The sequence below is a fragment of the Rhea pennata genome, chromosome 1 (assembly GCF_028389875.1).
Source record: "Rhea pennata isolate bPtePen1 chromosome 1, bPtePen1.pri, whole genome shotgun sequence".
Classification (NCBI taxonomy): domain Eukaryota; kingdom Metazoa; phylum Chordata; class Aves; order Rheiformes; family Rheidae; genus Rhea; species Rhea pennata.
The window spans coordinates 74,199,755-74,223,964 of record NC_084663.1 but is presented as its reverse complement, the minus strand read 5'-3'; the positions used below and the strand labels follow the sequence as shown (position 1 = coordinate 74,223,964).

The window sequence follows — 24,210 nt, the reverse complement described above, 5'->3', positions numbered from 1 at the left end:
AATATTTCAAATTGCTTTAGCATTTGTATGCTGACATCATGTTTTGTGTGAATAGAATATTTCATTTCTTCCATCACCACTTAAGTTCCAAAAGAATGATGTGTACATTCATTTCCATACTTTGAAAGCAAACTGATTAAAAGTTATGAGTTCAGCTAAGAAATTATTTGCAAAGTTCCATCTTGTTTAGACTATTTATACATGTGCCACCCAAAATTTAAAATGTGCTGTAGCTGAGTGATTAAAATCATCTTTCCTGACAACTCTTTCATTAAAAGCAATTTTCAAAAGCCACTAGAAAGCCTTTTACCACTTTCCCCTAGCTCTACTTTAAAGCCTCTTTACTTCTGACATAGGTAGACTCTCCACCATCTCATGATTGGCCCTGTATTTTGTTGATAGTCCAAATAAGTCATTGAGATATTAAAAGAATCCTGCTGTTCTTGACAGCAAAGCAGGTGATTTCTTCTGGGGCAATCTGTCACCACAGAGAACAGGCAACAGTGCTTATTCAGACCTCAGTGTTGCCTCAGAGTTACTCACACTCTAAAATGTATACTCTAAACAATCCTACTGAACAACTCCCATCACATAGTGTGTGGATAGCTCTTACCAGGATCAGGGCTTCATTAATGACTGTGGTATACAGTTACTACTGTTGTCAGGAAATACAACAGTATTGTGGTGATGTACTGGTTATGAACTTAGCATCATGCATGACAACAGGAACATAGAATATTTGTTGTATCATTATTGTACTTTTTGTGGGTTTGGTTTTTGAGCTGCAAATTTGGAATTATACATAAATTGGTTAATTATCATTCCATGCTGATAAGGATATATTTAACATTATTTATGGAGTTGCGTAGTATTATTAGAAAGTCCTCTGTACTTCCCATGTAATTAAACAGTAGCCACATGACTCTTGTGTCCAAGTAACTATGTTTTATTTTTTAACCTTTAACCCTAATTGTGTTCTTGATCTTTCAATACTACTTTTCTCTGATCTTTCTCATGACACTGTTAATTAATTATACTAACTCACACTAAGTATAATGTAGCTTCTCCTCAACACAAAGGAACATAGCTGAAGTGACACAGGAATTAATTCCTACTACGAGGTCATAGGAACTTTCAGTTATTGTTTATATCAGTTCATGGATGAACATAACTGGAGAAATAGAAATGTCGTTGTTTGTTTGTTTGTTTTTAAGTGCTAGTATATTCATCAGTAGCAGTATATACTAAGTGGCTTATCACATTCGCTACGGACTTCATCTAAAGATCAAGGGTATCCACTGGAATCTTTTCATTCATTTAATTGCTCTTTGTTTCAAGCCTACTCTGAATGTTTCATGTGAATCTAAGTTGCTTTTCAGCATATTTTTCAGCATAACATAAAACACAAAGTCCCAAGACAGAGGCTTATACATCTTTTGAGTACCATGAAACTCATGTGCCTCTAAATGTCCCAGAGATATAAAAACTATACTAATTGCATTCTCCACTGCTTGATTTCTCAATATATTCATGTAAATCTAAGCTTACTAATTTAAACAATTCTTTAAAAATGTTATGAAACAGAATAAAAGTTCTGCCGTGGAAAGGTGGTGTTTGTAAAACCTTCACTATGGCAGACGATTGCTTGTATAACAGATAGTTGCTATCAAGCTTGTCAGATGTCAGTTAGAAATGTGTGGCATTCAAGTGAGACAACCTGTTATCTTGCATGATCTAAAAGCCATTCCCTCTAACGCTATAGGCTCAAAGGACAGAAACATTTTGCCATAGCTATATTGCCTCACTACTGACAACTAGTTCTAACATTCAAGATGGAACTAAAATAAGCTTAGAGACATGAGGCAGAGGTCGTTTTGGCCACTGCAGGTCCATTTCTGAGAAGAATGGGCACAGCATTAGTATTAGTCATATCTGGAAAGTTGTGCACTTTCTGTTGCTAGGTGGGTGCTCACAGCACAGGACTGTGTTGAAACTAATGCAGCTGAATTTCTGTGGGATGTCATGATAGCTCTCTATTCTTCCCAAAGAACTCAAACACCATAGGCGTATCTAAGAAAACCTGCAACCTGGACCATGCATGTTGTTCACTTGTTCAGTAAGAATAAGGGAAGCTGTCTTAAAGCAACCCTAGCAAAACTCTTCCATATTGCATATTGTCTGTTTTGTCTCAGTCACTTAGCATGACTTACAGTGCATATGTAGTGATCATGTCTTCATGCACTGCAGTGAAGCTGGATCTGCAATGATAATAAACAAATGTTCATCACCATGTGGCTACCATGTAATTTTAGGCAACAAAGGAAGGAAAGTGCTGGATCATTTTCAGAGGATATTAATTAATGCAATTTTGGTGATGGGGATTTAGTGCAATGGTGCAGTGAAGTCCAAACAGTAATGTCAATTTTCTTGAAATCACTATTTTTTTGAAAGAAAAAGCTTTCAATCAATGATGGTTTGAGGAAAAAGTTTTAACATTTTGAAACATAACAAATTCCTATTTTGATGTTAAAGTGTATTTTGTTTCAAAAAGGTAAATTATTTGCTTGGAAACACTTACAAAGGTCAAAATTGAAACAAAATATTGCTAAAGTATCAAAAAATCTGTTTTGACCTACCATATCCATTTTTGTCCTTCCAGGTTTTGGACCTTTTTCTTTTTTCAAGATTTTGATTTCTCACTATGTTTTAAAACAGGAACTTGTTTAAAATCTCTGTCCACACATCTTTTTGCTGTTTCATGTGCCTTTTAAATTTTGTTTTGTTGAGTCTCTCAGCCATTACATTCTTTAACTCTGCAAAGGAACTTTAATTGAGATAAATAATTCCAGGAAATAAACTACATTTTTGAATTGACAAAATGCAGTTATTCTCCACTTTGAAAACTGCATGAAGAAAAATATTTGCTATGTCTTTGCTTTCAGAATTTTCACATCAAAAAATAATTACCTGCTAATTGTTTTTAGTTATTTTAAAATAGTTAAACAATGACAATTCTTTTAAAATACAAATTAAGCTTTTGCCATAAAAATCTGAGTCTGTCCTCTGAGAATAGTTATTTTTCAGGAATCCAGGTATGCAGATACCTGGAGTAGCTTAAGAACGAAATTTGAATTTAAAAACTGATTTTAGGTGGCCAAAAATACAGATAGGCACCATCACCTTTTTTTTTAATGACCTCTAGTAACATCCATCTCATCTAATATCAGTTAAGCATTTGAAAGTTAGGTGACTAATCAAAGTTCACCATCCCTTTAGAATTGATAGCAAAGGTAAATACCTCCCTTGGTTACATTATCTTACCTCCTGAAGAAAAGGCTGAATCAATTCCTGGGGATCTTAAAAAACATGAGAAATCCTTGATAAACTTCTAAAAATAAAAGATGGATCTCCTTTGTAGTGTCTTCATGTTAAGAACTACCTCTGAAGATCTTGTTCAGGCATTCTCTGCATCTCTAGGAATTGAAATAACTTTAGAAGCTATCTGTAAGGCAATCTAGATGTCTAGTTCTCATGGAGAGGTTCAGTTATTCCCTAAGCACTTTGAAAACAAGTTTCAGATGCTTTTCAAAATTATATCTTTGGGGTAGCTGTGTTCCTGAAATTCTTTTAACATTAAATATTATGATTAGGTCTCTTCTGAAGAAGTGAAAAGATCAAGGACTAATGGGACATTTGGCAGAAATATTTTGAATGCTGCCACATTGCTTTATGACATGTAGGTTTGTCTACAGGGGCAGGCATTACTTTGCAAATTTTGTCATTTTCTTGAGCCAAGCCACATTAATATCCTCCCCAAACTATTTTGTTAACAAACTTAATCTAGGACAGAATAAAACCAAAAAAGAAACATACCAGAATAATCAGAAAATAAACGGTCTGCTGTTTATTGTGGGTCTAAAGGACTTCAGAAACATGACTTCATCTGTTTCTAAAAATTAAAATGCCCACTGCATATTTTTCCACAGAAAGTATGTTTTACAACTGGATCAAGACACTTTTGTGTGCTGTAAAAAAATATTTTAAATGATGTAAGTTTACAATAAGATAAACAGCGTAAAGAAGAAGAAAGACCATTTTCTTTTCAATTTATCTTTTTTAACCCTGCCAAGGTTTCCCCAGTGTAACGCTTTTTTCTCTAAATATTCTGAGCTTTGGCTTAAAGTTCATGTTAGTTTGGGAAGGGAAAAGGGGGAGACATAAATGAAGTAGAGATGCATGTGGAACAACCATTATGGAACTATCAGCATGGACTACGATTAATATAGATGATTATGCGGACAGAAGTATTATCTACAGTACATATAAGCTCATGAGGGGACTGTCACATTCTCTAGGTTTATTAAGCTTGAAAAATCTCTTCTATCTCCAGGGGGGACAGAAGAATTGTCATTTAAACTACTTGCAGAGTAAAATAACGTTAGACTCCCCAACAGTGTAGCTCAAGTAACACTTAAGATTCCCCTAATTATACCACATTGTCCTTAATGCAAAGCTTGCCAAGTCTACAGGAGAAATTGTTGAATGGGTGGAGACCCTGCCAGGGTGAGAGCAATGAATTCAGTTCCTGTATTCTCCATGCTGCTTCTTCTTTCCTTGTGGCAATACTCCAAGGGAAAAGGGAGACTTGATGTTTTGCCTATCCCTTTCAGCTTCCTCATCCTCATCATATCTTTCATCCTCATCTTCATCTTCCCCTTCACTATGATGAGGGCTGGAATGCTGAGAGACAGAGGGTGATGGTGGCACTGATGAAGGTCTAGGGTACCTGAAACCTTCCGTCTGGCAGAGAGAGAAGCAAGTTATATATATTATCACAGTGTTCATTTGGCTGTATACAAGAATTTAAGGCTGTCATCACTGCAAGGCAAACCACTAGTGATGAGATGTAAGCTAGACCTGCTCTGCACTCTAAAATTAAATTCCCTTGAATGCAGATTCCCTCAGTCCTTCTGTACTAGTAAGTACATGCAACAATATGGTTGCAGCACTTCTTGCTGCAAAATATAACTCTATCTTTATTGAGCCTTAGAATCCTCACCCCCTACATGAAATCCTTCTGAACTCTGCAGTCAGAATGGACCTACAGAAATTCAGAATTAGTCTGCAGTCTTAAAACAATTTCTTAGTTATACTGTCAAATTCTGCAAAAAGTAGACCCAAAAAAGGGATTTTGTTCTGAGCCTCTTTTCTCCTTACTATGTCAGAAATTGACCTGCTCTCTGGAAGTGTCTGGAAATTTGGTTTCAAACAATATGATTCCTAGATTTGAATCAAGCAGCCTGCATTCTCAAAGCAGTGCTAATATGCATTACGCAAGAATGGATTGAAGGCGTGTGCCCTTTGCAGTTCCAACCACAGTCTCCTCCTCACATATCCTGATCAGATGAAAACAATACTTTGCCTCTTATCTTCCAGAATATCCCTCTACAACTCCCCTTCTATTGGGTTACTGAACCTTTCCATGGCCCTCAGCAGCAACAAAATTAGAAGCTACCAGTCTTCCGATAGGAACACCAAGGGCTACTTCCTCAGCTTGTCTTAAGAGGCATACTTCCATCCACGCAATTCTAAATCACCTGAAGAACTGTGCCTGCACTGCACCTGGTGCCCCTACCATTTTGCATGGTATACCATCACAATTCCTGTCTGGAACTTGGTTTTGTAACTGTGACTTTCTGCTCGCTTTCAGTTAAAAAAAGCCATGATAACTCTGTTGTCTCTCTCTCTTTCTCCTTTTCTTTCTTTCTCTTTCTCTTTCTCTCTCTTTCTCTCATGCTCTCCCTCTCTCTCTCTGCATAGCAGCTAATAGGCAGATTAACTCATCTCCAGAAGCAGACTTTACCTTTGGTGGAGCACTTGGTTCCATTTCAAATTTGTCAGGGAATGTTCTGCTGAGGGCCAAGTGTCTGGCATGCATGTAATACTGTAACAAAAAAGAGAGGTCTTAGAAGTCAAGAAAATCTAGAATAGATTTACACAGGAAAGGAAGCATAAAATGTGTGTCTCCTCAAAGATGATACTGAACAAAGGCTGAATATATTTCCAGCTGAGGAGAATCCATCTGATATTGACACTTGTAATGAACACATAGCTGTGAAGTAGTGAACCACTAATGTCAGATTCACAGTGCAGCAGAGTCTGGAACAGAAGCCAGATAACGTTTCTGCAAGATTAAGGTGTATCAAGAGGGAAACCAGCACTCATCTCAGTCAGTGCAGTTCTTAGTGAGGCACAGACATTCTTTATTCTTCATGATAGAATTGGCTCTTTTTTAATCAGGAAAATGTACATTCTTAAGACAGCCTGCGTATACAGAAAAACTTCCTTGCACAGGCTCATCCTTGCATAGGAAGCATGTTGCAGAGAAGATACAATTATGAATTTGTTGATGCTTGTTATTTATGAATTTGGCAAAATTACTTGATAGTTTCACAGAACTTCAAATCCACTATATTTACCAGTCTCCATCATGTGCACTGAAAAAATAGCTTATTTTGTCAGAGCCTTGTGCTGTGCTGGGATCCATATAAATGTAAAGGTTCTCACACAGATACGAGAATATGACAATGTCCAGAACAGTTACAGGACTGATACATCTGCACTCATTCCTTTGCTTCTGGGAACTTAAGAATACTGACTTTGCTAGGGTCATTTTAGTGTATGGTACCGCAGCATTTTCTGTATCTCATAAAAACGCTGTTTTGCCTTTAGGGCACAAATGTAGCTTAGAAAAGCTGAAGAGCTGGAAGGCCCAGCAGTATTTTAGGAAGAATAGGCAGGATTTTTGAAAGAGTCCAGATGACTTTGGAGCACAGATCCTACTCAGCTCAGTATGGGAATGCCGAAGCCAACAGAGATACAAGCTTTTTGCACTGTCTTTAGCACCAGGAGTGCAAAGACCACAATGTCTTTGGCTTCTGCTCTAACCTACTGAATTAAGTCAGGTCTCTCCTTAGCACTGGAGAAGCAGCATAACACTCAAATGTAAAGGCAGGTTTTGACTGTGACACCTTTGACTTTGCTTTTCAGAAATCCTTGCCTCCTTTCATTGCAGCCTGATGCCGAAGACTGCTCGTTAGACACTATGCATGTGGAATTTTTAGTATCTCTATTACATAGTTCACACACCCTGCCTAAGTATCTCCAGTCCAACAGGTCTGAAAGCCTCTCGGTTCGGTTTCTTTGGATGATCCTCTGGCGACGGGACTGCTGGCAAAATCCATACAGTATCTGAGTCAGCTGGTTGCATGACTCATCAGGAGAGCGGAACCTCCTGTCAACTATGTAAATGCCTGAACGACACAAAAAAGGAGAATATGAGTGCAATTGAAAATTGGATCTGATCGCCTACATTTCTAATCCAGCTTCTGTAGCACACAGTTTTACAAACATAACATGCATTGGATGTCTTTTTTAATGTGAGAAGTCAGAGTGGCAGCTATAACTGGAACAGTTGTTTCTATTGTGATGGCCTGGAAAGTTGCAGAGAAATACGTATTTTTTGTATTTTAACTTCCTTTACCTTTCCAGCTGAAATTCATCAAATTATTCATAGCTCAGAGGCTTTGCTGCTGGTGTTATTGCTTAAGTTTCCCCCCAAATATTCAAGGGTTTATGGATAAAAAGGTATCAGTTTTGCTCATCATTTTTAAAATACTGATTGCTTAAAAAGAAAAAATCTCATGCTTTCATAGTTTGTGGTAAAATTTAGAAGTGAGGTTGGTCAGAATCAGCCTGTAGGACAGATACTGTTTTTAATACAATTACAAATGTCTTCCATAGAGATGGCTAACTCACACACATCAATTGATCTAGAATTCTGGAAGAGAGAGAGTCAAGGTAAAATTTCCCTCTGTTGCCAGAGGAAATTCTTGACTAGTCCCTTACATCATGCTGTTGGTAAAAACAGAGGAATAGACCTCAGCTGTCTTAATGGATAAGGCAGATTCCCAGCTACTTCTCTAGGATTGTACAGTAAGTTATTCCACATCAATGTTTTGGCAGAGAAGAGCAAGTGACACATCCTTTTGGTCTGTGACCTTCCCGAAGGTGCAGATATAATCAGCAACTGGCTTTATCCTGGCAATCAGCTTAGGACGCAGGTGGCACTAGCATAGAGCTGTCTCCATGTGATTGGGCAGACAAGTCAAGGTATTTAGAAAGGCACATTCAAATATTGTCATGATACACCAGGAGCTGCCTATTCTCCTCCACATCGCACTCTGATCATGCACCATTTCTGAAGCCTTAGGAGCAGATTCTTTGTAAGTAAGCTCCTTTTATCATCACAGGCTTATCTTCTATTGCACATGTTAATTAACTCCTTATAAAGTGAAGACATGTCCTTCTGGCCCTAAAAATGTATGTTGAAGTCCCAGTAGATCCTCTCAAGACTATTCAAAGAGAAGCACTTTACTGCTTATTTTAAAGAGCTAAACATGTTATGGTGTAACCAGAGGTACTGAAGAGAAGTGTTGGGAGATTCTAGAGGTGGGAGGGGAATGCTGGGTTTGAAAGAACACACAAAAGGCTAGAAGAGAAATGACAGAGAGAGAGAACCTGGAAACATTTTGGATTAAAATCAAAGCTTGAACAAGTCATTCAGTATAACCAGGTATTCAGAGCTCTGAATATATTCTCCCAATGAATATATTCAAGAGTGTGCTTGCACTAGTGAAAGCACAAAATTGAGGAGTCACAGCCTTCTCACTGTGCTTTTTTGTTTCCTAACTGGAAGGTAGTATTATTGATGCATTGTTAAAAATCTTACCGTAAGCAGCCGGATCAGCAACATGCTCCTGCATGAAGCAGCCAAATCCAGAAAGGTTTGTGGTCACACTGGGAATGCCCATCACAGTACATTCAGCTGCCCAAAAAAATAGAGAAAAGGGGGTTTCAGGTCAATATGCTTTGCATTATTTCACCTTGAGAAAAAAAAAAAAAAAGAAAAAAGAAAAAAGAAAAGGCTGATAGAAGGTCCCATAAAACTAGAGCTGCTCTGAAAATGTCAAGGGAAAACTATTATGCTTTGTTGTGGATTTGGAGGAAAAGAAAAAAGAAAGGAAAAAAAAAGAAGTTTAAAGAAAAATTTTCACATTGCTTTGTGAACACATCTTTTTCTTTCTAAAAACTTTTGTTTCCCAAAACTGAACATTTTCTAGTAGTCTAATGTTGAAATAGAGAACCCCAATGAAATGTCTGGACTTTTTGGATTTGGATTTTTTTTTTTGATTTTAAATTGCAGCATGTTCTGCACACATGGTCATTAGATGTTCATGCCTATCTGCAAAACTGAATCTCTTAAATGCAGGAGTGTGTTAAACTTTATATTTTAATATTCATTATTTGTAAACTGCTTTCTATAGCAGAAAATAAAACATCATTATCTTCAGACTGCCTTCAAAGTAGATGTGGAGCTTATTTTATAAAATCATAAAATGTGTGCATCTTTTATTGTTATCATGACTGGGAGAAAGAATAACTATTTATTCAGGTCAAAGCGTTTGTGTTGCTGAACTTGAGCCTAATCTAAAACAGCATACAGATTAAGTAAAATATTCTGGTCTTCAAAATGCTAAAGATGGTCCATATGACTTTCAGTTATGTGACAATAAAACTGGTGATTATACAGTAGAGCTATAATCCACCTAAGAAGATCACTTATAGTTTCTGGGAGGATTACATGGATATCAATAAAAAGAATCACTGTTGCATTAATAAAGGAAATAGAAAGTATTACTTTAAATAGTATAAATCATAGTTTTCCTACAAATTGGTAAATAACAGTAACTTTTCTGCTTAGGTTAAATTAAAGTTCTACTTCAAAATTGTCCCTGGCTGTCACATGTTTTTATTTATATCTTAGCTGAGACTAGGACAGGAAGCGAAACTTCTTCAATGCAAGACAGTTGTTGTGCTTGGAATTAGATAGCACTCAACTTGGAAAGACAAAATACTTAAATAGCTTTGGAGAATGATCAGCTTTGCAAGATTTCTTTTAAGAACAAATGCACTTCAGAGTCGCGTCCAAACCTTCAGATGCTTATCGAGACTACAAGAAATATTTTGGAGCTCGAAAAAAGACAGGTGCCTAGACTTTGATCTTCAAAGCCATTCATAGTTCAAACTGATTTCAATAGGTGTTAAGTGCCTTTTTAAAATCTGGGCCCTATTTTTAAGTTAGAAATTACATGTTCTCTTTAACTTTAGAAATTTTCCTTAAGTCTAAAAAATCCTCTATCATGGTTTGTAAGTGTCTGTTGTAAATATCTAAGGTATGGTGGAGGTGGCAGGGTAGTTACTGTAAATTTGCAGATGTCTATCAGACTTAACGGTTACCTTGAATTACATCCACTGAAATATGTCTGCTGGTAGCATCAGATTTCTTTTCCTATTTTTTCTGTACGTACATTCCTCTAAATCTTCTCTCTAAATCTTTGAATTAGGCTAAAAATCAAATTTTTAAAAATGATTTTTTGTTCTAAAGCCACAGAAAATCAAAAGATTACATGCTAGTATGGGAAAGGGTCCAGCGCAGGGACAAATGTGAGTAGTTGTCAGTCAGTAGATGCCATTTTATACCACCTGGCCCCCAAATTTTGCCAGCAGTAAGAGCTTTGCACTGCAGAGGAAACAGAGTCAAAAGAGTTTTTTCAGCACTCCAGAAGATACTGTCTGTAAAGCTATTCTGCTTCAACAGAATGGATATTCATCCTTTGATAGTAGTTACTGTATATATTGCCTACCTGGAGTGTAACCCCAGGGTTCATAGTATGATGGAAATACACCAAGGTGGCAGCCTCTGACAAACTCTTCATAATCCAAGGGCAGCAATGGACTTGTTGAAGAAAGGAACTCTGGATGTAGGATCACCTGGATATTCAAAACTTACATTAGAGCTGAAAGAAAACTGTCATCAATACATTTTAATTATGTGTAAGTTCAAGTAATTTCTTCACTCTGGTCTTTGCCTAACACCTCCTTTGCCCATCCTGTTATCCCATTAGAATGTATTTTATCCTGCCTGCATGCTATCTTGTCCTACAAATACTACTGATATCAAAATATTTTCTGGACAAGCCTTCGGCTTTATCCTCTTCAAGCAAGGAAGACCATGTACATTGAGGATTATGCCCATGGCTGAGTTTGGGGTCACTGCCCCATATTCCACCGCCCAGTGCAGAAGTGCTTTGTGTAATGCTGTCCAGTCAGCTTTGGAAGAAAGAGGGGTGAGGAATGCATTTAATATTCTTTGGGCTTTTCTTTCTCAAATAAACATAGTTCAGCCACTATTACATAAAAGGATATGCTTTTATCATTCCTTAATAGTCAAGTTACTCATTTGGATAAATCAACACACGAATGTATTCAACAAACAAATGGACTGTAAGCTCATTATGTATCGTCCCACTGGGGGTTAGGTTTAGCTCAGTTGGTTAGAGCGTGGTGCTGCTAATGCCAAGGTTATGGGTTCAATCCCCGTACAGGCTACGCTGAGGGTTGGACTAGATGATCTCCAGAGGTCCCTTCCAACCTTACCATTCTATGATGAAAGATCACTGAGGCTAGATTTCACATGCCAGCTGTCTGTACAGACATGTGATGCAGCTCTCAAGATGACTTTCTGTTTCAGGTTCACAGAATTTTTGTCCATGATATGCAGCTTTTTAAGCATTAAGCCTGTTAAGCAGGCAATTTTCCTGATGATGATAATAATGACAGTTTTGTACAAACTTGACATACACCTAGCCAATCAAGTCTGCTGAGAAGCAGGAAGAGGTATGTGAGGCATTATATGTCATCTGATTTCTCAATAACTTCCAGGAGTGAGTTTTGAGGAATTTTTTATTACAGTTGTATACAATGTATCCTGTCAACCTACTTTTGTTATATCTAGTATATTATATTATGTTCTCAGAGCTCAGTGGAGACATATGCTTAACCAAGACTATATTATGCAACTAATAGGTATTCTAGGAAGTATAGAAAAACATCTACTGAGTAATCCTCATGGGTTTAAAACTCAATACACTGAGGACAAGTGATGTATCATTGTCAGAGATACTATAGCTCTGCCTGTCAAGGTTTGGAAGAGGAGCAATCTGCAGTTTTAGGTGTCACTTTGAATAGGTGGATGCAGAGAAAGTCCGAATTAATAGATATAATGCCAGAGGCTATGAGACCAAAAAAGCTTTGGCAAACCTGTGAAAGTGCATGCAGCACAAAAAGGAAATATTTCTGGAGTATTACAGGAGGCAGTGATGAGAACAATTAAATTCCTAACGTTAGATTTCTGACTTGAAATTAACTTGGTTAAACAGCAAATGAGGATATCTGTGAAGTGACTAGTTGTTGTTCCTGGAAAAGGAGTATGAGGGAGGAAGTATTCTAGTAATATTTTATTGCATGTCTACTAAGAATTTGACTTATGAGCTGATGAGCCAGACTGAGATGGTTTAAAGAAATTCCACTTTATAATAAAAATGAAAGACTGTACCTTTACTCTATCTGTCCGATTGTTGAAAAGACCAATGCGTCGGATGGTATTGAGGATTGGATCATTGCCATCATCAATCATGTTGTGAGTGGTCACTGGAGGCAGGCAATGTCGCTAAAGAATGTAAAGACACTCCATGAGCCAGGGAAAACTGTTGGGAAAGAGTCCTGTTATTATTCTCTTAGACTAGTAGAAGTCAATGGGAGATTTTGCCTTTGACTTGAATAGAATTTTATCCTTTAATTTTAAGATAAGAAAGGAATGTTATGATCATATAATGTTGCCTCCTACGTAACTCAACCCTCAAGCGAGGTTATAAAAGCTGTCACAGGACATGTTTCATATATGTCAAAACATATGTATTTGTACTAACTTTTAGAAAGACCTAAAATTTACCTTTAAAGGTTTCTAGTGATGAAGGATTGATCTTATCTCTTATCAAGAAATTGATTTTATATATTCCATAAAAATGGAAAAATTCAGACTTCAGGAATATACTTGAAATAAAGCAAGAACAAAACAGAACAAAAAATTCCTTAAGGACACTACAAAGACTTTGTACTTAATGTAGAAGAAAAGAACAAGGAAGATTTGTGTCCAGCACATGACTGTGGGAAGATCCGTGAAACAATTTGACCAAAACAATTATTAGGGGTCATATTCTCATTGAAAACAATCACAACTCAGCTTTAAATTTTACTGATGAGAAATATATTTGCTGAAAACTTATTTTTCAGTGCATACATATCACTATATGTCATACACAATCCTTGTATATAGTTATATTTATCATTCGTACTGGATGTTTGTATAAATAATGACTTGTGTTTTCTGACCTGAGTTGAAAAGATGGCTCTTTTCATAATGGTTATATCATCCCGGTCAAGAATCTTGTTCAAGTCTGGAATTTCTCCTCTGTAGAGGCAATACAGAGCCTATTTTACCAAACGGTTTATTATCAGTCCTTCTGAGCTTATGAGCTTACATTAAAATTGTATAAAGAAAATGAAGAAACAGCAAACAGGGTCTGATCTGAAGCCCACTGTATCAACACGAATCTTTCCTTTGCTTTCACATTTTCTTTTTTAACATACTATCTTCATTTTATTCTCTCTATCCTTAACATGGAATAATGTCTGAATTTGCTGACCTTCCAATTAGCTTCCAATAAAGTTAAAAGAAGTGCTTTTTTCTTTTCCAGTCAGAGACAGACTTATTTTTGCTTATTTTGCTGTTTTTTTCCATTCCATCTTAGTTGTGCTTCACTTCCAACTCACCCTGTCTTTTGAAACAATATGAACAAGTCACTAATCCGTATTTCTTTGTCTTCACTAGTATTTTAAACTGAGGTAACTCAACTTTACCAGTGAGAAAGCCATAATGTCACTTAGACATCCTCCATGTCTCTTAAGACTTTTTCCACAATGGGGTGCTAGTATGTTTAGGGAATTTTTTTTCTAACTTTGTGACTTTCCTGTTGTACAAGTAACCTGTATATGGAGCAGAGGATCCCATATCCTTCTCCTATGTCCTTTCCTATGCACAACAAAATCCTCTTACACAAGCAGTAAAAGCACAGAAACACCACAGGGGAGCCAACTGAATACACGGCTCTGCAAGGCAGAGCAAAGTAACCTACACACTCACTTTAACAAGGCATTGTAGAGTTTCTTTCCAAATTTTTCTTTCACAGATTGTGCAGTATCCCTAGGAAAATAAATAAATATATGTGTAAAACAGGCACATCCAAGACAAAGACAGAATAAAAGATTCCTGCTGATGGAAAGTAAAATATGCTTATCATGTATATATATCATGTATCATGTATATATCATGTATACTGATGGAACCAAGAATGCAGAATCAGACAGGGGTCTGATTCTCAAAGGTCTTTTACCCAACTAGCCACCATACTGATCTATTTCAGTGCAGCTGAGGATTTGATCTGCATCCAAAGACAAATGCACTGCTAAAGCCAGGAGTGGACCTTGGTAGTAATTAGTTCCAATACTTTGCTCTCATCACTAGACCACACTTTATCCACTATGAAAAAGAGCATGTATGACGATAAGCAGAGAAACATGCTAATTGACTAATCAGATTGAGAAATTTCCAAATTAATTTTGGTCTAGTAAAAGAAGTTAGATGTAAGAGTTGAGCAAATAGGGCTTTTAAAGAAAGCTCTTTCCTTCTCTTTCTATTTCCTAACTCAAAAACTTTCAAAAATAAGCATTAGACTAAAAGTAGTTTTTCATAAATTAGTTTGCAAACCAGGAAATTTTCTGGAAAACTCAGGCCATCTTTTAAATTAATAATAAAACCTGTGCCAGACAAGTATTACATTTTAGTTGAGAATGAACTCCAAGGAACAGTTACTCTAAATGCAAAGGGCAATTTAAGTTATCCTGCCCCTAGATGGAATAGCACAGTGCTTGAAAGTACAGGTGAAGATGCTCCTCTCAAAATAGCAAACGCACTTTCAATTCAACTCAAATATCCACTTTCTCAGAACTTTTCCAGCTGTTCTGATTTCTAAGAATTTGACTTTGGTCTGAGATAAAACTTGTTGAGTAAAATTCTGAATTTTGCTGAGTTGGGAATCCACATACTTGTTTTTAGTTGCTCTCTCTCAACTCAGAGAGTTGCAACAGCATTAATTTTGGGTGAGTTGTAAAGTGGCTAGATGTCATACCAATTGATCCAAATCCCAGCAAGCTAATCCCCTCATGACTGTGTTTTCATTGACTCACGCCATGAATCGTCTTTGAAACTTACCCAGACAGGATAGGCTGCTTTTTCAACAGCACAGGAAACAGGGATTTTATATCCCAAATCAGCCACCTTCTATCTCCTGATAACTGCCAACCACTTCTTGGATTTAATTTCTGTGCCATACTTAAAATCAACTAATTTAATCACGACATTCTGATGTCAGGTTGTTTTATCCAGCAGATGCAGATGATGACTATGACAATACTGCACAGGATGACACAGGTGGTCTTTTGTTTTTCACAGAGTAAAGTGAGAAGAATAGCTGGAAGCAGTATTTTTTTCTGACTTCACATTTTTAAGGTAAACTTTATTGCTATTACTGTCCCTGCATTACTGAGCACCCACAGAAATAACCAGGTAGTAGAGTTAAAACAGGCAAAAACCTTTGCATACTTCATTTCATTTCAACTTTCCTAATATATCATCTCTTATTTATTTAATTTCTACCTGTTGTATTATACTCAATCATTGCATACTTTATACCCAAAAAGACAACCGAGGCCAAAAGGCTTGTTCCAAGCATAGCTATTGCTCACTGCACTCATGTTATTTTCCTAGAATTGATTTAGAGCCAAGTCCTTGCCCTATTACAGCAGTGGTACTGCCCACTGAATTCACTGCAGGCTCTGCTTTACTTCAGGAGTTATTTCCATCTGGATAGCTAGTTCTTGAGTTTAGAGTTCTCATTAAAAACTCTAACTATCTTATCATCTACAGGTTAGGCTAGCTGTGTGGCCCCTCCACAAGTCCCCAGATGGTGACAGTCATTTTCAGAGGATGCTTCACTTCAGCCACCTTAGACACTTTCCTAAGTGGTATATGGTGAACCACTATCTGGAGTCAACCATCACTCTCCACCAGAAGCGAAGGCAGCTCAGATGCATTGTTTTTAGGTAGCCGAAGTTAGACAAGTAATTCTGCATATATCATTGTGGCACCTGTTTCCAGAACGGTAACCAGGTAGAATGTTTTCTGGAAGTCCCAAGAAGTTGCTGTGGGATAACTGTATAGACAGTCTAGAGAGTAGACTGATTTCTCCCATCTGCCTTCTTTTCCAGATATGTCAAAGACCTTGTTGTTATGACCCTTGTGATACTATTTCTGTTGCTGCTATTGTGACACTATTTTTGCCATTGTTATTGTGAAGTTTTAGTATCAATCATTCAAAGACTTCACCTTGTTTACTGAATACTGAGAAACTCAGCCAGGGATCATCTGCTGGAGGCAGTTAACAGGATAACAACAAAAACACTATCCTTCTCTTAATGCTTTTCACCTACAGATCTCTAAGCCATTTAGATTTCTATCATTTTATAAATACAGAACTGTCACTGGGAAGAGGTTAAACACAGTGAGACATGGGCATAAAACCAGAAACCAGGTCTTGTCAGTTTTAGTCCCTTAGCTTTAAGACCAAACTCCTTACTTCTGTGGCAGTTTAACTGCTCCAGCCACCTGAGAAGCACATTTTCATTTCCCCAGTTAGATAATTAATCTGTGAATATGCTGAGTAATATAAAATTTTTAACAAAATTAATCCTTGATATCCTACCACTGATTTCCCTAATGAATTTGACCCCTCAGCTTTACAGTGTCCAGAAGTACCTCATAGCATCTACATTCCCTCTTTGTGAAAACACATAGCATTTAAAGGGTTATTGGATGGGGAGTTACAAGGTCCTAAATTAGAATGGCAATTACCAGAGCTGCTTCCGGACTGCTTGTCCTTTCAGGGTTTCCACATTGAAATTGTTTGTCTTTGCTGGCATGATGAAGAACACAACAACTGTAACATCACTCTTATGAACCTATACAGACATCAGATGGAGAGAAAAAATACTACATCACTACAGGGTGTCATGTCACAGAGTAATTTTAATACTGAGAGTTGGTCACAGCAAAACTCATTACACTTCCATTGGCTTTCCAGGAAGGCTCTGATCCTATCCTTCTTTCTTTACCTGTGAAGTTTATGTCAAGTCAGAGAGATAGTGGAGGATAAGTATAAATAATATATAGGTCTTCCTCACTTCTCATGGCATAGAGAACATGGTTTAGGATGTGAAGATAGACTGTGAAAATAAAAGTCAGACATAGATTTTCTCATCTGGCACATTTTTTTTTTCATTCAAAAAGGTAAGAAATTAGCTATCTGAGGTTTGCCTAGGCATAGATGAAATTCCCTGAAGTAAGTAGAACTACTTGCTCTAGCAGTAGTGTCCCCACTGGCTGACTTATGCCTACCTGAACCATCAGGCAAAGAACTTGTTAGACACACAAAAGGCTTTAAGCAACTTCTTTCTCATCTATCACATCCAGCCACTGCAAGGCAAAAAATGTGCTAAAAAATCTGACCCTTTGGTTATAGACAATTCAATTTTCTATTTTCCCCTTGTGCACTAACAAGGTTCAGAATACCAACTCCCTGGGGGATTCTTTGCATAGAGAAGAATGGGGTTGTACTCCTGTCAGCAATGCTTTAAAGAAAAGCTAAGAGCGAACAGTTCAGAGATGTAAAAATTAAGTTTTTGGAATTGTTTCCATTCTAAACTTTAAGTTTAGTCACACAAAGAACGGCCTGTATGGGTTAATGTCACTTTCCAAAAAATGTTGAAAGATGCTTAGAGATATAATTATGAGGAAAGGGTGCCAGCCCGGATCCTGCCATGGTTGCCTATGTAAGCCTTACTCCGCCCAGATCCTTAGTATTAAATTGTCCTTTCCTTTTGATGCTGTAGAGTCAGGGGGAAAAGAAGGAGGGATGATTCTGAAGCCAGTTTTACACTGGTCTGCTTGGAATGTTTCTCTGATAGTTGAAAGTTGTTGGGATACTGTCTAATATTGTTTTCGTGACAATGGCTACTAGCATGCCTTCTCAGACTGAGGTATAGTCTGACATAAAAATATATGACATAAAATAAGCTCTGTCAGCAATCTGCCATTTTAAGATTCTTGCCCTTCCTCTCTTTAAGGCAGGTTTAAAGCCAACTATGCCATGATCTTCTTGAGTGTGTGTTAACAATCTGTCCTAATATATACATTTTATCTTAAAAAAATGTCAGTAAGGTTTTCAAGTAGCAAAGGAAAAGAACACTATAAAAATAAAATAATTCTATCCAATGTTACCTATTTTTGAGGTTCAGACACACCACCGGAGACTTGTTTAAGAAGTATAACAAGTAGGTATCTTGCTATTCCCAATGGGATTGTCTCCAAAAATAATTACAGAACAAGTGTTCTTTGAAGGGCTAATTTTAAATGCAATCAGATGCTGGCATGTATGTTGGAACAGTAACATAATAAAGCTATGCTCAGCTTACGGGAGAAGTAAGACCCAGTACATCGTTCTACAGTGCTGTGGTTGAAGACTAGCTTCAGCTGTCTGTCACTTCCTATCAGCCAAGTTTCTGAGGTCATGTCAGTCTTTAGGTACAGTAACAGAAAGCTTCAATCATTATTTGTTGATGCCTTTATAGTTCACAGCTGTGTAAATGGTATTAAAAGGTATCTGATGTTGTACAGCATTCCAAGACAACAGAACTTGGGTATCTGGGAAAGTTGTGGAGGAAATACTGAAGTTAAATGAGGTGAATTGTTGTGCAGGTGAATGGATTAAGTATTTCCAGGGAGCCCACAAACTTTAATGCTTTAACAGACGGTGATGGTAGAACAAGTATACTTAGGGCTTTGAACATTAATTCCTTGACAGCTTTTGCTCACAATACAGTATCAAGATTTTTATTCAGATTTTCCATGTAATTTAAATGATAGAGTACTAAAAAGACAGACTGGGAAAACAGCCAATTATCTTTGCTTGCTGACTGAAAATTGATTAACATTTTTTTGATTTTTAATGCATCAGGACACACTTGGAGATATTTTCAACAACCTCATTTGCAGGAAATGAGTATTCTGTTTTCTGGTAATGACAATGCCTAGGTCTTATCTCCATTACAGTACTGCATAAAGGCATCTAAAAACATTGCATTCAGTTTGTTGAAGAAACAGAAACCTGAAGGAGCAAATGGCTTGTTACTCATCAGGCCACGGCCACACTGTGAATTTTCATGCAAGACTTCCATCCTAATAGTACTCAAAGTTTTTGAAGATCATAGTCAGGTCCTAATAAGTTAAATAACTGACTTAGAAATAAAGTAGTTTGTTAATAATTAAAGTAATACATGGTTACCTCTCTTGCTTTTATAGAAAAATACTGAAAATGTGACTCAGGAATGCACTGTAAAGGTCTAGTCAAAAGAAGGCAAATAAAAGTAATCTTTTAATGATGTAATTTACAACCATATTTTTTAGCGACCTGAGATTTTTATATAATCTGATGATTTAGGGAGAAAGCTTAACAAAAACTCCAAATAAATATACCATAATTATTAGCCTACAAACCAAAGCATGGCATGTAAATTCTTACATGTGGCTTCTATAGTATGGTAAGATGTGCATAAGCTCTATGTCATCTGCATTTCCAAAAGCTTTCTTACCCTCAGCAGAAAGTTTAATCTTGATAAGGCCTCTAGAAACATATCAGCTCCTTTGTTGGAAAACTCGTATCTTCCAGCAATGAAGAAAAACAAGGTTTTCTCAAGACTGAAGTCAAGGTGGCTGAAACCAAGCAAGCAAAGAGATAAGTACCAAATGTTTCAAGATGTGATCAAACAAAATGCACAATAATTTTCTGTTCTGGAGGAATTTATGATCCCATGATAATAATGAAAGTGAGGCTTTTCTGCACTTCTTTAAATTAAGGTGACAACCTTAACCTAACAAATTCCATTTTGGGTAAATAATGTAAACAATCAAGGCTTTCTGCCTGATCCCACAAATTGTTAAACAGAGCCAGAGCCAGTCTCTAGAATTCTTTTAGTTTCTGACTGAGAAATCCCAGACAGATATTTCACTAAGATAGTGACTAAGGTAATAACACCTTATCTATGAAGTATTTTTTGCAGGCTTCCTGCTTTGGTGCTTGCTTTAAATAGTATTGGACAACCATTGCTCATTTTTGAAAAGTAAAAGCATACCCATAGAAATGACCTCGAACGAACTCTTGGATCCTAGCCTTGTACATGGAATGCAAATTCTGAAACTCATGCATTGCTGAAAATTTCTTAATGTTCAAGCCATTTGGGGTGACAACATCTGGAAAAGCAGAGAAAAAGCAGAGGTAGCTAAGAGTAAGAGAAATCTTTAAGGAAAGAACCAATGTGTCTTTCAGTTGCAAATACGTGAAGAGGTAGTGTATTCTTGCTAGTCAGGGGTAGGGAACAGCATTGTCTAACAAAAGGATTTTTGCCAGCCTGATGACTGGGGAACTCTAGGAGATTTTAGATGTATAATTACACGGGTGCAATTCTAAAGCAACTGCTTGGGCTTACTCTACCAAGCCATTCCATGAGGCCCTCCACTATCTACAGCATTAAAGTGGCTCTGTATCATTTTGACTTTAGAATAGGCCATACCAAACAGTTAAGCCTCTCTATGCTATTTCAGAAAGCTCTGGAAGCTATTTTGTCCTATCTCAACTGAAGTTATACCTCCATTTAGCCTTTTTTTGTGCAGTACATCCCTTTACTTCCTTATTCTTAGTATTACTGTTGCCAGCTTTATCAGTAAAGATGGAAAACTCTTGAGAGCAGAAGCTGTTTTGTACCATGCCCTTGCTCACTACATGGCACAACAAAGTTCTGTTCTAAGAAGGCTTCTGAGAATTTACTGGAAAAGAGAGAATATAAGAAACCCTTTCGAAAGGACTATCTTCAGTAATCTGCTGGATTTCTCCTACAGACAGTCACAGAACAGTATTATTTACACTTTGATGGCAGCTCTCCTCACAGATTTCAAAGCATCTTACAATTAAAATTTGTTCATTTTCAGTGTCTTCTCAGGTGATTCCTTAAGTAATTTCCACAGATTACTCAAGTACAAAGACTCTTTAGAGAAGCAAGAAGTGTTAATTTTCAAAGGATTTACTGATTTTGATTTCATAATACTTGTTCATCTGGCATGTGTCATCAGCGCTCTAGTACAACCCCTACTGTAGTCACTTTTTCAGTTTTATACAAGATCTATAAGATCTTCCAAAATACATAATTCCCTAGTATCACACATTGTTCATGTAGACAAAACAGCATCTTCTTTGATGAGGGCTACTGATGTGAGCATGGTATCTTTTGCCTGCCATCAAAATATCACTTGAACATTACTGCCATTGTGGTCTTTCGACCATGGGTGTCTGACATTCAGGGATTCCCATCTCTTCTCCCCAAAGTAAAGGTTTGTATGCCTATAACATGAAGTATGTCACCTATTACAAAACTAACTCTTATTTCTGGAGTGACTACCAGAAACTTCTTTAAAACATGTATGGCTACTTTGGCTGAATACATACTGAGATGTTTTTAAAATAAGTGCAATCTGTTCTCCATATATTGTCCAGTATAATTGGCTGACATTTTCCTGGCAAACACCACAGCCATTTTTAATGACTTCCTTAAAATTCATAGTCTACTTTGGCAGTATGTATATTACCCTGCCAGATTAGGGATCTGTGACTGCTCTTTGTTTAATTTATAAAGCATTTCAAGACTCTTCAGTTTAAACAGCAGTAGATAAAATTACAGCCCTTACTAGCAACCACGAAATACCAAAAATTTTGACGGACCTCTCATGAAATAACATGTTTTGAACTGAAGACCAATGTTTACCAGGAAATCCTTACTTGGTTAAGTTCCTAGGGTTTGGCTCCCAGTGAGAAGAAAGAAGGACATTGGCTGGCTTAACAAACACACCCATGTTGTTCTTATCTTCTGCTGCCAAGAGCGACAGGACTACACAGGAGCTGCTCTGAACAAAGCCTGCTGTGGTCTTAGGAGAGTGTCAGGTCAGCAAAGCAGAAATGCCTTCTATCTATCTTTCTCTTTACCACCAAGTCTTCTCCTTCCTCTGACCTGCTTCTTGTTCAGCATTGGCTGAATTGTTCAGAATTGGCTGTTGCAGGACATAGCTTTGATACTTCAACTGCTTTAAAGACAGCTGAGCTCTTCCCAACAAGGTAAGCATCCTTGACTGGGTGTTTTTGGCCAGTTTCCATCTGCCCTCTGGTGTTTATTTATGAGAAAGTTTAAGACACTCCCCCCATCATCAGCAGCCAGCGGATCATCTGCTCCCACGTTCTTTGATGGAACAGCAGCTTTATTGACCCTTTCATCTGGATTGGGGCTGAATCTGTCTCTTACTTATGCCTTGGAGATTCAGAATGGATGTAGTAGCCCAAAGCATCCAGATCACTATATCTGTTCAACATTAAAAATATTTCGAAAAACTGTAAGACAATGTTCCCCTGCACTGGAGAAAAATGATTGAAGAGGGCTTGCTTCTCAATCTTTATTTATTTATTTATTTATTTAATGAGTGAATGACATTTTTGTTTCAAAATTGCCCCAAGCAGATTAAATCAGAATGATCTGACTTTTGTGTCTACAGGAAAGAAACTTGCATTTATATAAATATATAAATAATAATACCACAGGATGATATTTTCTATGTATAAATCACAAAGATTCATCACTGACTCATGTTTTTTCAGAGATTAGTTCTATGGGTTTGATCAAATATATACAGATACAAAGTCTAGGCCTAGATCTTAACTGATATCTAAGTCTCTTGTAATTTCGATTGAAGGTCTTCTCTACGGCTAATGACATATCTGTTTCATATCTGAATGAAAATAATTAGAAATCCCATAATAGCAGTTTTCAAATCACGCGAATATAGTTTATGATCAATGACAGAACCTTGCACGATACTTCAGAGAAAACACAGGGAACTTTAGAGATGCAAGTTTTTGATAAATATGATTTGCTATAAATTATTGATCAAAATATGAAGCACAACAGCAACAAGCAGAATCAGTCTAATGTAAGCAATCACTGTATTAGATGTGGACTATGCACTTTACCTAAACAGCATGGCAGACTGTCCTCTGTCCCAGTGCAAAAACTCTGTGTGCAATTATGTCTACTGAATTATAAGGTAGGCTCTTCCAAGTGATGAGGTTTATAATGTAAATTTTAATCTGACTTTAATGTTATTAAGAAGCAGCAGAGACTGCTCTACTTAATACTTTTCCTTAGCTGTTTTGGTTAGCTTGATTGTTATCAGGTTTACCTCTCAATAAATTCAAATGCAAATAAAAGTGTATGCTATTTTGTGCCAATTCTGCACCCCCACCCTTTTAAAAATTATTTTGAAGTGGATCAAATGGTTAATTTTACAAATTCTTGCAACATTCATGTCCTTTTGTAGACGTCAAGCTTAATGACCTACTGAAGTTTTGCTGACCTTTCTGAACAGCCAATGTCTATGTTGATTTCAGAACTCTAGCAAGACTAAATAATGTAAGAATGGACTCTTATATTGTTTACTCTAATGGTTTAATAGTGAAAGAAAACTATTAAAGTATTTATACCCATCAGTACATATGTTCCACTCATAACTGTCTCTAGTATTTAGGGTACTGTTTCTGATCGAATTTCCTTCTCACTCTTTCAGCATGAAGCATGATACATGTCATTAATTTTTAAGCCAAAACTTAGATCTATTTACTGGATTTCTTCAAAGTTGAAAGAGTAAACAGAAAAAGCTCAGGCCTGTAAACCTCTGTGCATGGGATTCTCTTCAACTTCAAATGAAATTCTTTCTTTAAGCAATTTGCAGACTTTACCTCCCAAATTCAACTCCAAAATTAAGACTCATTTCAGTCTCCTAAAATCCTCAAAACAAAAACTATGATTTTCAAGGGCAGCTGTTGTGAGGTAAAGCCTCATGCCAATTAAAACAGCTTCAAAAGTCTGATTTTCAGAGGTCAAGTGCTCTGCACTTGGTAAAAGCAAGACATTTCAGAGATA

General features: G+C 36.9%; 1 protein-coding gene across 2 annotated transcripts in view; it reads right to left on the bottom strand.

Moving 5' to 3' along the window:
• Positions 1-3,905: 3,905 nt before the first annotated feature.
• Positions 3,906-24,210, bottom strand: part of GYS2 (glycogen synthase 2) — a 48,830-nt gene continuing 28,525 nt past the window's right edge. For both annotated transcript variants that reach the window (XM_062570618.1, XM_062570623.1), the window contains 11 exons: positions 20,326-20,443; positions 19,786-19,906; positions 16,991-17,097; positions 14,165-14,224; positions 13,354-13,432; positions 12,518-12,631; positions 10,767-10,893; positions 8,792-8,887; positions 7,150-7,313; positions 5,864-5,944; positions 3,906-4,800 (listed from right to left, as the gene is read on the bottom strand). In XM_062570618.1, coding sequence (XP_062426602.1) covers positions 4,579-4,800; positions 5,864-5,944; positions 7,150-7,313; positions 8,792-8,887; positions 10,767-10,893; positions 12,518-12,631; positions 13,354-13,432; positions 14,165-14,224; positions 16,991-17,097; positions 19,786-19,906; positions 20,326-20,443 — 1,289 coding nt within the window. In that variant the 3' untranslated portion in view covers positions 3,906-4,578. The remainder of the gene's footprint in view (positions 4,801-5,863; positions 5,945-7,149; positions 7,314-8,791; positions 8,888-10,766; positions 10,894-12,517; positions 12,632-13,353; positions 13,433-14,164; positions 14,225-16,990; positions 17,098-19,785; positions 19,907-20,325; positions 20,444-24,210) is intronic.